General features: G+C 32.7%; 1 protein-coding gene across 2 annotated transcripts; it reads right to left on the bottom strand.

Moving 5' to 3' along the window:
• Positions 1–1216: 1216 nt before the first annotated feature.
• On the bottom strand, positions 1217–3875 carry LOC111411043 (protein RADIALIS-like 3). Of its 2 annotated transcripts, XR_002705815.1 has the most exons (3): positions 3536–3875; positions 3307–3405; positions 1217–1379 (listed from the first exon to the last, which is right to left on the bottom strand). XR_002705815.1 is itself a non-coding variant. In XM_023041617.1 (2 exons), the coding sequence occupies exons 1-2, from the start codon at positions 3793–3795 to the stop codon at positions 3387–3389; spliced, it is 279 nt and encodes a 92-aa protein (XP_022897385.1). In that variant the 5' UTR covers positions 3796–3875; the 3' UTR covers positions 3290–3386. The 2 variants fall into 2 exon arrangements, 1 of the variants encoding a protein (XP_022897385.1); XM_023041617.1 differs by lacking the exon at positions 1217–1379 and having other exon boundaries at positions 3290–3405.
• Between the last annotated feature and the right edge of the window lie 13878 nt (positions 3876–17753).

Genomic DNA, 17753 nt, shown 5'->3' with positions numbered 1-17753 from the left:
CTTGTGAAGTAAGTAGCTGATCTCACGAGTTAAAGTGTGATGACACTTACATGAACACGTGGATGTTTTGTTATAGAACAAAACATTGGAGACCCGCTAAGAGATTCCACATGGATAACTATCTGAGTGTCAGTGGTTAATTTCTAACGTTCGGTAGTGGAATTGGTCCTTTGACTTGAGGTCGTCATGGTACCTTATATGAGGACAGTCATACTTTGGCGGTATTGGATGTTGCTCTGAAAGGAGCCGCTAATACGACATCGTTCGGGTACGTCAAGAACCGTATGAAGGTTGTGATTGATCAATAAAGGATTCGTCACTCTTAGATATTAGGAGATTATGATCTGCGTTTCATTCAATTAAGTCGATGATGAAATCCTTGGTCAAGGTGTACTCATAAGTCGAAAAGGAGTTTTCGATTTATATTGACTTAATAGTGGCGTGAAAGATATGATCAATGATCGATATTGACATAATTCCATATCTCGTAATTGATCGGATCGTATTGACGAAGGGATAATAGTTTCACGGTAAACGAACGAATTTGGTTTTGTCATACCACGTGACATTTTTCGTTACATGTATTGCCCTGACACATTGCTAGATGTTAATCAGGGACGGCGAGTGTGAATTAACGATAAATTAAAAGGGTGTATTAATTTATCAATTTTGATTAGATCAAAATAATATTTCACGACGTTAGGCATCGTGGTCGGGAACCTAATGGGTCGCACACAAAAGAGAATTGGAAGATTGCAAATTGCCAATTGGTTAATTTAACAATCGTTGGATAAAGTAATTAATTGAATTTGTTATTTATATTCCCGAATTAATTAATTGGATTAATTAATTCATGGTTCGAATTTAATTAATTGAATTAATTAAATATTGGACCGGATCGGGCCGGGTCCGTTTGGGTTTATATATATACATAACTAGGGTTTGAGGTCCATAAGGTTTTCATTATTCTTGCTGGCACAAGAGAGAAATCCTAGTAGTTGCAGTCTATTCTCTATGTAGATTTCATTGGAGACTGGACAATTGGACAGCTGTGGGAGGTAGATTCAAACTGCTTGAAAGGAATAACGCGAAGGAGTTTGCAAATTACAAGAAAAGGTATATTTCTTATCACAGTTTTTATCTAAATACAAAGTTGAATCCTAAATGGGAATTGAAATTTGTTAAAATCCGCTGTACATGTTTAAGTAAATTCCCAACAGATTTCCCATGGCGTAATTTGATTGGCAGAAACTGAAAAGGAATTGATCCATTTGATGGGCTGTGAGCACCTGATCACAACCCTTGATTAGTGAAACAAGTTGTGGTTCTTTGGCGGGTTCTATCAGTATGGGCCGCCTACAAGGCCCAAGCCTGACTGCCTGTAATAATTGAACTTGCAACAATCACTTATTTGGGAAATTTACTCAAATAAATTATATTGTGGGTTCGAGAGGCAGGTGTTTTTCATATACATTAGATAAACATACAATTTAAAAGATAAATAAGACCATTTTGTTCCAGTCAAGGTACTGTAGTTCACAAGTAGAAGGCACTCTAGCATTAAGCCATTAACTACAAGCATAGTCGATTCTTTTTGTCCCATCATAGAGAAACAGCAAAGAAAAGGTTATATATGCACACGTGGTACGCCATACATTTAAATCACGACATCTCAAAATTTGAATCATTCAAAATGATAACGAAGAGAAAATAAAGTGAATGGAAGATGCTGAGGTATTGTGATTGAATGAACGGTCCTATTATGTGTGCATATAAAACTGTTATACCAAAACTTTTATACCTATGATAACCCCCATTAATCATCATTAATTCTACTTTTCCTCGCTAAATCACGAAAATTTTTCCTGGGCAGATTGTACCGGGATTTATTATACATATAACACAGGCATATACAGCTAGAACAAGAATTAATCTAAAATAGAAAAACATGTCTATATAGCAAAGATTTATATTAAGTCCAGTTCTCCATTTCCAATATATCCAATTCTACATCTTGCTAAACACGGCGTAATTAATATTAAAAGGGATCTCTCAAATAGAAACCTTAAAATGCAGTCACAGGGATACAAGCTTTAATACTCCCCTGCCTGCCTCAATAAAGTTACAATTTTAAAGAAAATGCACACACTTTAAAAGGATAAATGTAAATTAATATAGCATGTAATTTACAATCAACATAAATTATTAAATGTAAATGTAGTGTCTATGTAAAAGAACATCCACACAAAAAAGTTACATAAAATTGCGTACAAGTAAAAAATTACAGAAAACTTATAACAAAAATAACAGATTTGAAGAATATTCACTTGGTTTTTGAAAATAATTTAGTCTTGTTTTTGTAACGTACTTCTTAATTCATTCTATTTTTTTATTTGGTCCCCAAAATGTTTCTTGTTGCGTAATTAACTCTTTTTAAATTGAAATTTAATAAAAAAAAAAAAAAGAAGAAGAAGAAGGTAGGAATAGCTTGTTTCTTCATACTTCCACCAATGCAGGCATTGATTCCATCAAGAATTTTATTTTTATTTCATGAGAATGAAACCAGTAGAAGTTTAGAAACAAAATATTTCCATTGATAATGGGTCCGTTTGATTGTGAAAATGGAATTTGGGTGGAAATAAAACGAATTCCAGGGATTAAATTGCCCAGAACTTGTTTTATTAGAAATTGTCAATTAAATATGTTTTATTGGTATAATTTTTCACCTGAAAAATATTAAAATTTTGGATTTTTGGTGTTCGTTTGACTTTATTATTCATGAAAATGGTAAATTAAATAGATAGATATTTTTACAATTGTCCTTAAAATTTGTTTCCATTACCAAAATAAATAAATACAATTTGGAAAAGCCAATTCTCACCAAAAAATAATGGGAATTGGTTTTCCTCCAATTCATGGAATTTGAGGTCACGTGGGGGAAGAGAGAAATTGAATTCCATGGAAAACTTTTACAATCAAACAACAAAAATGCGGAAAAATGGAATAAAAAAAAATTCCATTTTCCATGGAAAATATTCCCTATCAAACAGGGCCTTAATTCTACTTTCTTTCTGGAGAAATAGAGTATTTGCTAAATTTGTTGACATCGCTACTTTCATCTCACCCCTAATTAAATCTTTTGTAAGTCTTTTTAGAGAAATAGTCTATCCATTTTAGTACATTTCTTCGACGAAAGATAATTACAATAAAAGTACTGTTCCAGAATGCAATTAATATAAATTGAGCAGATAATTTTAGAAAGATGCAAAATGAGTAATTATAGCTAGCCAACGAAAGATATATTACATTAATTTGCACGTTGATCCCGACCCATACACCAAGAAATATAACACAATACAAAGTGCTTAGATTGGAGTTCGTTGCATCTAGTTATACTTGAGAAGCCTGTCAAACAAAGAAAACAAAAAGTAGTCGCTCATTATATTAAACATAAAGAGCGTTTGCATACACGAGAAATTATAAATAAAATAAAACAAAACCCTAAATTTAATTTTGATTATCTACGTAACGGTACCTTCGTTCTTGATCAGCAGAGCCATTGCTTCCATTTTTCATGTAGTTGGGTATTGGGACACAACCGGATTCTATACGCTGGAGATCCTCAAGAAGGACCTCATAGTGTTTCTTGACTTCCTCCACCGTTTTTCCACCGCCTACAGCCCTAGCAATGTTCTGCCACCGGTCGGGTGTGTCCCTATCGAATTGCGCCAACGCCTTTTCGAAGAGCTTGTTTTGGTGGGACGTCCATGATGATTTAAGAGAGCTTGATGCCATGCCTTAATATTGGAGTATTTCAATTTTCTATTCAAGGAAAGAATTGTCGTAAATCGAAGAAAAGAACCTAAGGTATAAAAGAAAAGGGATGGAATGGGAATGAAGTTTGGCATGTGGGTTGCTTATAAACTGAGGGGAAGAGGGTTTGGGGGGGGGGGTTAAGCCAGTTGGCGAATCTATATTAGGCTAAAGTTGAAATTGAGTGACTCGCTGGTTTTGCAACCACAAGGTGAAGCTGGATAACGCATGCATGCATGTAAAATTGTAAAATTATAGTTATTAACATGGTGTGAAGCCAAAAATATGTTTAGTGATCAGCATTATTATTATTTTTAAAATCAAAATATATAGGAAATGTGATTAGAAAGTGGATATGGGATTCTTATTGATAAGGGATTCTTGAACACAAATTTTATGTTAGATGACTCTTTCGAGCTTCAAACTAAAGATTATGACCCAGAGTCGAATATTGTCCATTCTAGTCAAAATCAAAAACAAAAACTTCAATATCAAAGAGTCTGATCAAAAGTCAATCTGTTTAAATGCATATTGGATGATATTGATTTATGGATTCTGTTTGTACTCATTGGATCTTGTTACACCCATCAATCCCCTAGCCAAGTTTGATTCCGCTAGTAAGAACCACCTAAGACCTGTATTGAACCGTCGACTATTAGATATTCCGACTTGTAATGCATAATTTTGACGATGGGAAGTGATGAGAAAGAATTTTGCAATTTTCTCAACATGTAAAATCTTTTAAATATCAGGCTTCGGCCCCAGTGCATCAGTGGCATTATCTATTTTGGACACATAAGGGAAGAAATTCTCTGTTGAGTTTTTGTATTTCAGATCAGACCTTTGGAATTGGTGTATTGGACTTTGCTTCTGAAACAATACTCCAAAACTCTTACCTGTACGATGTATAGCTGCCCCATCAATGAACCTGAACGGCGAATTACTCAACCATATAAAGACAAGCATGCTTGCTTGTTTGATTCTGCTGGTAAGGGCTTGTTTGATAAAATTACTTTTTGCTAAAAAGCTGGTTAAATTTAATTTTTAACCCCAGATTTCATTTCACTTACAACTTTTATTCATTTTTTAATCACATATTTTATGGAACCTACAAACTTTTATCAGCTAAAAATCTAAATCAAATAGACCATAAATTTGGAGACAAGGGAATATATGCCTTTATCAGCTATGCATGGATTCATCTTGCTAAACAACATAAATAAATTGTACATTTATACTTCATCTTTGTCTTACTCTATTACAGATTTTTGATTTTTTTTTTTTTTATTGTTTGTCTTGTTCATTGGATTGATATTCAAAGGATTTAAAAAAAAAAAAAAAGTATATACATTTGATCAATCTCAAAATATTGTTGTGTTCTTTGTTTAGCCATGCTTCATTTTGGATCGTAGAGATCAGGGTTTCAGTCATGCCTAGCTCCTGGTAGAAGTGACAAGGGAGAGTTTGTTAGGCTCGAGGTGACATGCAGTGGTTGTGAACATCCCAGTCTAGATAGGCATGTCGTGTCAGGTTTGGCTCTAAACTCGCAACCCATGCATGTGGAAATTTTCACTTACATTTCTCCTACACACAATGTAGATTGGGTCCTTGGTATCCTTTGTGGATATCCCACATGAATTTTATGATGAGGGTGGGGTTCTAAACCTCCTCTACCCCATGTTGAAATTCCAGAAAAAGCCTCCACAATTTCAAAATCTCCCTCACAAATAGCATGTTCTCTCCGGTTAGGATGAAATTTCATTTGATTCGCGTTTGATTAAAAAAGTGCTCAAAAGATAAGGCATTGGCGAAACTCCACTATAAAGGGGAAGCTAAGTTTCGTGTCATTTTGCAAGGTCAAACCAAAACCCAGCTTGTGCCGGATCAATACCATGTATTCTAATACTTTCTAACATATTTGCACCGTTTCTCAAATTGAAAATTTGGATCACTAAAATCTTGCAAACAAAGTTCTACCTCTATATATGTTGTATCCTTTTCAAGAATCAAAGCACAGATCTTACTTTGTTGGATTCGATTTAAAGAATAAAAGCCCTTTTTTGATGACTTGGACATGTTGGTCCATGCTATTACCATATAAGTATATATTTTTATGCTATTGAAAAGAGAATATTTAAATGATAATATGCAGAATTGGGACAAAGATGTAGGAAACTGGAATAATGAATATTCTTTGGTGATCATAAATTCCATATACAGATATATGATTCCGTTTTGAATGACAATAAAAAGAAATCTATTGTTCATGTTTGTTACGTAGTATTAAACATAATTGAACATAACACTATAATTTAAACGATTTTATTTTATTTTTTGTCTAAAAATAGTAGATGAATATATCTTTTCGAGATTACTTTTGACTTTCCCTTTAGTGTGACAAGTTCGTAATGAATGTCCTATTACGCTCTTAATTTCTGAAGAGGGATAGATTCTACAATTAAGACGAAAGGAAGTTGGAACTTTAGTGGCTTCGTTATTAGTTTAGTTGATGGTCCTTTGAAATCTACGAGTTGATTGAGCTAAGAGGACATAATTAATAGAAGACATCCATTTTGTTTGGAGATAAAATCATATTAAGTCTCTTGAGGAGATTAAAATTAGATTTTAGTAGATTTTGATAAAATATGATAAAATATGTACTTGAAAAGTTATGAGATTCATTTAATATTTGGTAAAATTAATTATTGCCTTTTTTTTAAATTTAAATACAAATTTTGATCACTATTAAACAGGGGCTAAATCACTGGTCGAATTGATTAGGTGATCTCATCCGTATCTTGAACTTATCTAACCAAGTTTTGGTGGTTTTGGGTTGACCCATTTCAATTGAACCAAATTATAGTCCATTAGTTGCGGGCATTTTACACGAGTGGAAATTACACAGGACTGTTTTTGAAGTATAAATTTCGTAAATCATATTTTAAGTTTAATATTTCAAAATTCAGGTTATAATTAATTATTTAATACATGTATTAAATAAATATATTAATAGTAATTCACTCACCTCTATCACCTCCACACCCATCCCTTGCTAAATTATGCTCTTCGTTTGGTAGCATTTTTTAACCCAAAAAAATCAATTTTTTTTATCGTTATTTCACTATTCCAACTGTCATTTTGACTACTTTACTTACAGGTGGAACCCACATTTTTTTTCTAACGATCAAAAAATCAATTCTTATAATCATTACCGAACATACACTATATCCTTTTTCTCGTTCCTTTCTATCTCCTGCTTTCTTTCATCTCTCTTTCTCCATGAAACCCCTTGCATTCTCTCTATCTTGTTCCATTATCGTTCGAAACCAATATCTACATCCACACAGGACCATCAAACTGCACGCAGCATGTAGTGGTGTGCGTTGAAATCGATGTGTGCTTCGAAATCTGTTTGATTTTAAAACATACATAGTTACTACTTCCTAGCCTCAAAATATCTATATATTTCATTTTTCACTGTCGAAATTATTTTAAATTAGGCAGAGCCCATTGCATTATTTTTTTTCATGTCGTGAATCAATATTTTTGGAGGTCTGAAAATATTTGAATTTTGAGAAAATCCATTTCGCCATTTGTTCAATTTTAGATTTTCAAATATTTAACATGAGCTCAAGTGGGCCATTGTTGCATGTAGAAGATAAAGTTTAATGTTTGTTTCAATGATAAATCCCACTCGTTCCCATTTCGACGTCACTCTCCCATCTTCTCTATTTGGTATGATTTAAAAAAAATTATTATTCATATCTTCTGATTGCATTTATCATAAATTTTATGATATTATTTTTTTAATCGTTCTTGGAGAACCCTTTTATTCGGAGTTGGGATGTAAAGATTTCCTTCCTGCTTTTTTCTATACATTCTCGATCGTGCAGATTTGAGACTAGTATTCATTCTGATTGCAGTTTACAATTTATCATTTACTGGGAGTTTTGGGGTAATTTTTGGTAGTGGTGGTGGTGTTCGTGTTGATGGTATTGGTGGTTGTGGTTTCTTCTTTCTCCAATCTGATCAGATCTTAGCAGAAGTTTTAGGGTGGTTTTTGTTGGTAGATATTCATAATCTGCAAATGATGATAGCAGTGCTAGCGACCTATGCACAATGACTTATTGATATAGAACTGGTGGTGGCGATAGGTCACAAGTCCTTGTGCATTGGATACAGATTAAATAGAATTGATCACAAATCATTAATTTATGTTCATAGGTCACACTTCATATGTCACATGTTATATTGTTTATGTCACAGATCAATGTTAACAGATCACAGATCAAAATTAACTGGTTACAAATCATAGGTCACACGTCTTTATGCACTGATAACAAGGCACATATTTAAGTTTACAGGTAGTTCATATAGTATAGGTCACAAGAAACATTTTGCAAGTCACAAATTATCATGTTGTATAGGTAATAGATCAATGTCTAAATGTCACATGTCATATTCCACAGGTAACAGATCAATGTCTAGAGATCACATATCACAGAGAACTAGTCAAAGTCACATATCAATATCCACAAATCATAGATCAAATAGACAAGTCACATATCATGGGTCACGGGTCACATATCAATATTAACTAGTCACAGATCAGATATCACATGTCTTTGTACACTAATAATAGGTCATAGATTCAAGTTTATGGGCCATAGTTTATAAGTTACAGGTCACGTGTAATAGTTCACGTCACAAGTTATATTGTATAGGTAACAAATCAACCTCCACGAGCCACGGATCCAAGAGAACTTGTCACAGGTCATTGAATGAATATTACAGATAACAATTTACTTGTCACATGTAACAGTTCATGGGTCACATGTCATAGTGGGTCAAAAATCTACCTCACTAGTCACCATTACCCCCATTTGCACAAAAAAATGAAAATGAAAATTAATAAATATTTTACACTATCTCTGTCTTGCAAGCCATTAATTCCAATTCCACTTGATTTACAAGCAGAGTGAATCATAGGCGATGTGTCACCCACATCAACATCGTTCTTTAGACTCATTTCATTTCGAAAATGCTCCAAATCACGATTTCCAAAATCAGCAATCCCTCCATTCTATTTATTACCATTCTGCGAACTCTCCTTTTCACCATCACAAGTCAAGAAATTAACATCCTTCTCAATTTTAGTTGCTAGACTCGATTGATCATTTATCCCTACTTTGAAAATCTTGGTGAGAATTTGCTAGACATTGCGTTATGATCTTCAAATTTCTTCTTATACACTTTCACGGTCTAATCAGCCTCGAATATTTTGCTCCTCAACTCTTCCACTATCCGATTAGCTTTTGATTTTCACCTTCAACCTCTCCACACCCTAGTTCATTATATGATAAGATAACAAGAACAATAAATAATTTATTAAATTATTCTAAGATTGGTCGAGATCTAGCATGTGACAATGTTTGATCTAAGCCTAAATCCTAATCTTAACAAGCTTATTTAATCGAATTGAACAATTTTGTCTCCAAGTTGTCTTATCAAAAATCAGTTCCCCATTCCTTGTGTCTTTTTGAAGTAATTTTCTTAACTGTTAAGAATAATGCTTAACACCTTCAAGCCTAATGATGGAATCTAACAGTTGAGCCCAAGTTTGTTTGTGACCCGGTTTGCCCCCACTTGTGCATACTCGTGTTTCCTCCAAATGCGACTTTAGTTTGTTTTAACTGGATGAATCAGATGGTGCCAGCTGGAGTCTGCTGAACAGTTGGATGCAAGTGACTTTTCATTATACTTAGCCCTAGACCTTTCACTTACCGTCATTCAAGAGACTTCTAGAGTTATCTTCTTCTTTTGCTCTCTGTAATTTTCTCTCTCTAAAACCTTCTAGTTTTTGGGTTGTAATCTCTGAAATATTAGATGTTCTTGGTGAGATCTAGTTTTGTGTACTTGGTGTAGAGATTATATATGTTCTTGCTTGAACAATGAGGTTCGATTACTTGGTGTAATCTATTTGTTCGATTTTGTGAGGGAAAAATAGGGTCTGAAGGCTGATCTTTTTTAAATCTGTGGTTTGTAAACCTTGTACTGATATTCTATTGCTGGTTTCTAGTGGATTAGAGCGTTAACCACTTTGGTGGAAGCTCAACGTGGTGACGTAGCCCATTTTTGGGTGAACATTCGGGCCTACGGGCGAAAAATCCTTGTGTTCTTTTATTTTTTCTGTGTTTTTCTTGGATTATTGGGACTGTTAACATCAATCATCGTTTAACAAAACTATGATACTTACTAATAGCATTACTAATATAGGATCACTCGGACAAACGCAACTTCTGTGGATGTAACATTTAAATAAATACACGTGACTACGTTGGGACTTTTCAATATTGTGTTACCATCGAAGAACTTTAAGTCTTCAAATGCCCAATAGGGTATTGTAATAATAGCTAGATGATTGGGTTTAGTTCACTTTGCAAGTTTAGGTCCCAATTTGATGAGTGTATTTCACTCATTCTTTAGATACCATCTAAGTTTGATATTTAGCTAATTCCTACGAGTTTTAGAGCATTTTAATTGTTGTGATATAGGTTGATAAAAAATAGAAGGAAATAAGTAAAAGTTGGCAAAATTGAAAAATGAGCTAAATTGTAAAAGATTCAAAGTTCAGGGATTAAAGTGAAAATACTCAAAAATTGTGTCGAACCTCACAATGAAGATTTGAAAGTGTTAGGAGTCAATTGGATAAAGAAAAAAGTCAAAGGGATAAAATATAACCAAAGTATGATCACACATTGATTTCCAACCGAAATAGTTACACTTTGAATTTTTAGTCTCATATTGAGACCATTTTTGACATGACAAACATTGGAATTAGAAAATGATATCTAAAGCAAAGATGTAGTACTTTGAGTTAGTTTTTCAACACATTTTGAATTGCCTTAATTAGACATCGAGAGAAAAAGTTATAATAAAAATATTAAAAAATGTGCATTGTTGATTTTTCACCTGAACTGAGCACAGCAGCGCCCGTCTGAAAATCAACAGTATTGTGGAAGCCGATGTTGCAAACCATCGTGGGCGTCGCAGCGTCACCAAGCAAGAACAAAAGAACTTAAATTTTTTTAACTCTTTTGTTGTACTAATCCAACCCTAATTCGTCCAAAACTTTAAAATACTATAAATACAAACCTAAAGACCACAATTGGAGGAGAATTCAACTGGACAAGAAGGGGAAGAAGCTCAAGAAATCAAGGAGGCAAAGGCAACTAGGCGAAGAAGAATGATTCAACCATCCAAAAAATAGTTTTCTCTTTCTTCTCTTCATGTTATTTTTTATGAATTGTGTGATTTCATGGCTGGTTTGATTAGCCAAAACTTGAGAGTATGATTTGAATTTATTCTAGTTATTTCTATGAAATTTTCAATTACATTTATTTGTGTTATGATTTTAATGCTTTCAGTTAATTAACAACTAATTGAATGTATAGACACGATCATAATATTAACACAACGTAGATTTTATGGATTTCGAGATAAAGTATAGAATCTATGAAGCTTACTTTATAAAAGAACCACGAACTTTATAAATTATTGATTTTAATTTGAAATGGAATTATTGGAATTGAAATTTAGGATTAATTTCTAGCTGGCACTCGAGAGAGGGATAGAAATACAATTAAGTTCTTAATTATAAATATGGAAAAGTTGACTAGAGATAAATAGATAATTGAAAAGCATATTCGATAGTTAGGTGAAATCAAATACTTGGCTATCTTATCTTGAGTAATCTTTCAAACTTGTTTTGATATCGTTGAATTAGTTACCATATTCATCATTAGACTAATTTAAAACCATTGATCTTGTAATTCAATTTTCTAGATAAAATAAGAGCTATTCAATTATAGTATTTAGTATAACATTAAATTACTATCTCTGTGGGTTTGACACTCTACTTCTAATTTTATATTACAAAATTTGATATCGTACACTCGTGACATAAATTACACTATAGAAAATGATTGACAATATTCTTGACGAGTAAGTACAGACTCGTTAAATTTTCATGATGAATGGAAATTTATAGATATGCGGTTATGGATCTATGTTTAGGTCCATCTCCTATTAGAAAATCACATTTTCATTTGCCACACGAGAGCCTTCACTATATTTTGGACATCGTGAAAAAAAGTGTAGGAATGATCTGATTTACGGTGCATAACATTCATAATCATACCGTGTAGGGTTTTTAATTCTAAAGCCATTGTAGGAAGAAACAATTTCTATTGCAATATCAGAAAATAAATAAATAAATAAATAAATAAATAAATAATTCAACAAATTAAAAGTTAACACGTGTGATGACACTGTAGGCTAAAAGGAAGTAGGGTAATTAGTTGTGAGGATCAAATGATTTGATTTGGTGCTTTAATTAAATTTTAATCATTTATTTTTGCTATGGAAATGACAGACGGGCCACACTGTTGTTCCATATCTGGAATGAGGAAACTTTGTTCGGGCCCTCAACCCATTTCTTGTGGGTAAATGAGGCCCATTTTGGGTTTATCCGCAAAGTAGGAAATATTTAAAAATTCTATTTACTATACTATCTATTTTATTAATACTACTAATAAAAGATACCATTACTAATAAAAAATAAAACCCCAAGTCAAATCTATAAAGAAATTTTGTAACTTTCATATATTAACTATAAGTTAACTATCGACCTCAAATTCTTTCAAAAAATGTTCATGCATAATGTGGCTAGTGTATTCTTTTAATAGATTTTCAATTTGAAAAACAAAAATAAGAGGATCATATCGATATTAGTTTACTCTTGAAAGCATCCAAACAAAATGCATTTCATCATCCTTAATAAAGTCTGTACATGGACATGATGGTATTGGCGTTGAGGTTGTTGAATCTTTGAATTGTGTCTATTCATTAATAAAAATCAAACATTTAATTGAAACCTTACTAATCCACACAAATTCGAAGTAACCATGACAGTGAACACCCCACGAAAATTGCCCTGATTAACCAGGAAAACCCGTATTTAGGGTTTGTAGATATTTTACATTTGCATCAGAAATTTGCTCTTCTTGGCACAATTCCAACCGTATTTATTAAACATATGGAGTAGTAAATTATTTTCTTTGTTTTGCCTATTATATTATGCTCTATTGACTGTAGACCTAAGACTTCTAGGGCTTTAAATCAGAAACTTTTAGAGTAAGAAACTTGAACGCCAAAAATAGAAGTTGAAGAAAAGCGGCATACGACATAAGGTTCGTTTGACATGATTTTTAAAAAGTCAAAAGTTGTTTATGAGATCAAGAAGCTACTTTCAAACACTTTTAGAAGTGCTTTCATAAGATGCAAAAGGAGAAGCTCTATCAAACGGGCCCATAATAATTTTGTTCGAAATTGAAGAAACTACTAATGAGTTGGCTAACCAGAGGTGAAGCTCATGGATTTGAGGAAATTCTTTGACAAGAAGCAAGATAAGAAGTCTTGCCAAATGAGGCCATAGTAATTTGTTCGAAGATTGAAGTTGGCTAACCAGAGGTGAAGCTCACGGATTTAAGCCTGCCTGCACTTGTATATATGTGATTGGATATCATAAAAGCTGCTACTTGAATTAAAAGACACAATTTTAGTCCCGAGGGGTTCCCCGTTTGTCATCTAATATATTAGTACAAAAGGAAATATGAGCTTTTTCAATTCCTTTAAGTTTGTCCAACTTAAAATCAGCTTGTAAATGAAAGGTACTCAATTGGTTATAAACTAAACATTAATTAAAGGAAATAATTTAGTCCCAGGGGATTCCCATTTAATTTGTTGGATTTTTTGACCCAAATTAGATTGAATTTTTTTGAAAAATATTATTTTATTTATTCCTCACTTTTTTTTAATACTATTTCCATTTTTAAATTATTGTTAGGGTTTTGATATGTACATATATATAATTGGCTCTTTTTTACAAGCTGAATTATTACTGAAATATAAAATAATTGTGTAGACACAATTATTATATCTATTTTCTCCATGTTAGTCAAATAAATAAAATACTCATTTCCACTACCACTTAAATATTTTCCTTTTATCTAATTGTTTGTTTTTTATCACATACTTCATATCGTGTCATATATATAACCTCGATCCGTTTTATTATCAACACATGTTTCATTCAATATATTTGTACAAAAGGAAATATGTGCTTTTTGAATTCCTTTAAATTTGTCCAACCCTTAATCAGTCTGTAAATGAAAGGTATCAGTTGGTTATAAACTAAACATTACTTTTAAGGACGTGGGGATACAATTAGAGTGTGTTTGATTGACATGAAAAATATCACTTAGAAAAGAAAATGTTTTCCATCTTTTGTGGAAAATAAAAACCACCTCTACCTAAGGAAAATATTTTCCTTAAAAATAAGGAAAATTAGGCATATTTTCAAAAGTTGGAAAATGTTTTCCATGGAAAAAAATAGTAATCAAACACTCCAAGTAGGAATTTAGATGGAAAACTGATATATTCCATGAAAAATAAATGTAATCAAACACACCCTTAGAATTATTGTACATTGTAGACTGTGGATATATTTTTAGGGAAATTACAAGATTTCAAGCATTTAAAGATCAGAATGCAAAAATCACGTAGAAAATTTTTTTTTATTCAAAATTTAGGTATTGATTTAATTATTAATATTAATAATATTAATATAAAATAATTCAACCCTATTTCATCCCAATTTTTAAACCCTAGAATTTAGATTCTTTTCTCTCCTAGAGCCCCACTCAACCCACATCTCCGGTGCCCTTGTCAACTCTCGAAGACCACCAGCTTACTGAGGTGAAAACGGTAGCAGTTGCGCCTTGTAGTGAAAAGAAAATTCCTCCATCGCATAGCACCAAGCACCGTCCATAGTAGCGAGCAGGAGTGACGATGCCAGCACAGAAACCACAACTCGCAACGCAAGCAAGAGTGTTGCGTGTAGCAGATACCGCCAAGATTTTTGTGAGATTGTGGATTGGTTGGGGGCTTTGGGATTGTTGATGAGGACGGCGGTGTAGGTGGTGTTGCTGACCTTGGTAGGTGACTTGCTATTTTCGAGTCCCTTTTGGTGGTTTTTTTGTTGTTGTTGGCGATGTTTTGGTAGTGTTGTGGCGTGGTGGATCTGTGGGTGGCGATGGTTGTGTGGTGATGCAGTGCAGGTGGCGATTTTCTAGTGGTGGATGTGCGTGGTTGGCGACGCTGCACGTGATATGTGAAGAAGCCATATGTCCCATCTCTTTCATTCTCTCTATCGTCACTACGAGAAAAAGTGTGTGGTTTGGTGCGAATGACACTACATCTAGTGTGACTTGGTGGTGGTGTTGGAGGGGTGGTGGTTTCCATGTTGGTGGTGGTGGTGATGTTAGCGGTGATTGTGATGGTGTTGTGGCTAGGGATAGCGTTTATAACCAAGTATTGTGGTGGATCGGGATAGGGCGTTTGATGTCCATGACCAACCATTTGGTCTCCTATGACTGATTATTAATTTGTGACCTTGAAATTCGATCATTTTGTGACAAAAAAGTAATCTGCGTCCATCAAAATTTGAAAATATGTAACCTGTGACTTATAATTTTTTAAATTTGTGACCATTTGTGATCTATAATTTTTTGATATTTGACCTCGAAATAATCTGCGACCTATCAAAATTTTGATTTGTAACCTCGAAAAAATTTGTGACTAATTAATTTGATGATATGTGACCAGTAAATAAATCGGTGACTTATAATTATGAATATGTGATCATTAATCGTATAGCTGTGATTTTATTATCGTTATTTAATAAATATTTTTAATTAATTTGTTAAAACCTGATTTTTGAATTAATGAAAAATATAACTTGAATTTTGAAATATGCATAGATAAAACCTGATTTGTGAACTATTCCCATATTTTTATGATAGTCCCATTCTTCCATTTTTGGGAGGACGTGGGTTGGGTTAGGTCAATTTTTTTCCAACCCAAACCCAATCCAACATGATTGGTTTGATTGAAAATCAACCCAACCCAAATCGATCCAATTTATTTGTTAACTTTAAATAATTTTTTAGAGTTGGAAATTACTTGAAAATCTCCGTTTTTTAAACACATAAATAAGTAATTCTTTCTAAAAATAATGTATAAATAAATTTAAAATTTATAAAGGATTTTCTTTTTTACAGTTTTTTGGAATTCATTCATTTCATCATCACGTCTTTAATTTTTATTTTATCGTCAAATAACATCGCATTTGTTCATAGTGCTCATGTGAATCAGTCTATGTGAAAAAAATGGACGTTTATAAATTATAAATCATTCTCTTATCTTTACTATTGTATCTATTTAAATTTTTTTTCCATCTTAGATATTAATTTTTTAATTTATCGGGTTGTCTTGGGTTGAGTTTTTATTCATAACCTGAGACCCAACACAGTCCAACCTTAAATTCAATTTTCTAATTCAACCCAACCAATTGAACTTAAAAAATCGACCCAAATTCATTGATTTGGTTTGAGTTAGTCGGGTTGAGTGGTTTGAGTTAGGTTTTGTCCAGTCCTGCTTCCATCTTTAAATATAGAGTGGTATTTAGTATTGGATAAATTGATGCATGAATTATATGATATTAACAAATATATATGTGTGTGTGTGCGCGCGCGCGCGTACAAAGATAGCAAACTGTGACTTACACTTGCAAAATATCAAATAGAAATTTGACTTATTGAAACCAATATACAAGCATAAATTTCGACGTACTAAAACGTAGAAGTTAGACGGAGATGAATATAAGTGGGGTATATGAGAATGCAAATCTCCTTAAGACAGATTTCGCCATCTACACTAGTGCTAAAAGATGAAATAAACGTTTGTCCCCAAGATACAACTCTTCTTCCAAAATTGATATAGTACATTATTAATTTGCCAGGAGAACCAATGTTTGATCATACTCTTCTAGCACAGAAGATAACAAATACTAAATATCAAATACAAAACTCAAAAATAATTTTAAAATTATTTTGACAGAATTTAGAGAAGGAAATAATTAGAAATCAATTATTTGGAATTGATTTGGAGTGAAGAATATGGAATTAGGAGTCCTATTTATATATTGTCATGTGCCTTTTCCTAATGGTAGCATTTTTTGGCAAAATTAATTTTAATGATTATATCGCATCATTTAAATTTAATGGTGTAAATAGCACCCCTATCAAAAGGTTACATCAATTCCTAAATAACATGACTTCTTGATGTACCCTTTGCAATTGAAGAATTTGTGTCTAGTAATCACACCCATTGAAAGCTTTCAATTCACACATTTAAATTGTATATATATTAAACCATTAATTCCAACATTTAGCGATAGAAGTGTTGAAGGTATCAGGTCACCCTAAATTATTGAAAAGCCTTTTTATTTTTCGGAACAGTTGAACGAGAATTTTCAGTTGAAAAATTCTAAATTGAATAAATGATAAGCCTTGCTATACCGGATCTTTCTTGCAAATTTGTTTACAAATTAACAAGTGAAAGAGTTGATTATATGGGCCGAACAAATATGTCTTAACATATAACTTTATGCTAGTTAAAGATCGAGATATTGTTCCCATCTTGGTGAGAAATTTTCCCATGACACTACGCTCACCAAAAATTCATAAACTCAATAGGTCAGTGACTACTACTCATTTGGTCTATGCCTCTTTATGGTAGGTTAATTATCATCATTCATTTATAATAATTTTACGCGTAGAGACTTGAATGAATGAAGATAAACAACTGCTCCCATCTAAGAGACGCACTTCTTTGTTCTACTTGTGATCTTAATAATTTTACTTTGTTTTTGACAAACTTTAAAATGATCAAATTAAAAACACCTTTATCGAGTAAAAGGTTCGTAAAAGAGGAGCAGTCAACAGATGTATACAAGTAGATGCTTCCTTGGAACTTTG

This window comes from Olea europaea, chromosome 15 (assembly GCF_002742605.1).
Source record: "Olea europaea var. sylvestris chromosome 15, O_europaea_v1, whole genome shotgun sequence".
Classification (NCBI taxonomy): Eukaryota; Viridiplantae; Streptophyta; class Magnoliopsida; order Lamiales; family Oleaceae; genus Olea; species Olea europaea.
This window is presented reverse-complemented; position numbering and strand designations above follow the sequence as displayed.

Excerpts from the sequence above, each read along its gene's own strand:
- LOC111411043 (XM_023041617.1), bottom strand. The coding sequence starts at position 3,795 with ATGGCATCAAGCTCTCTTAAATCATCATGGACGTCCCACCAAAACAAG.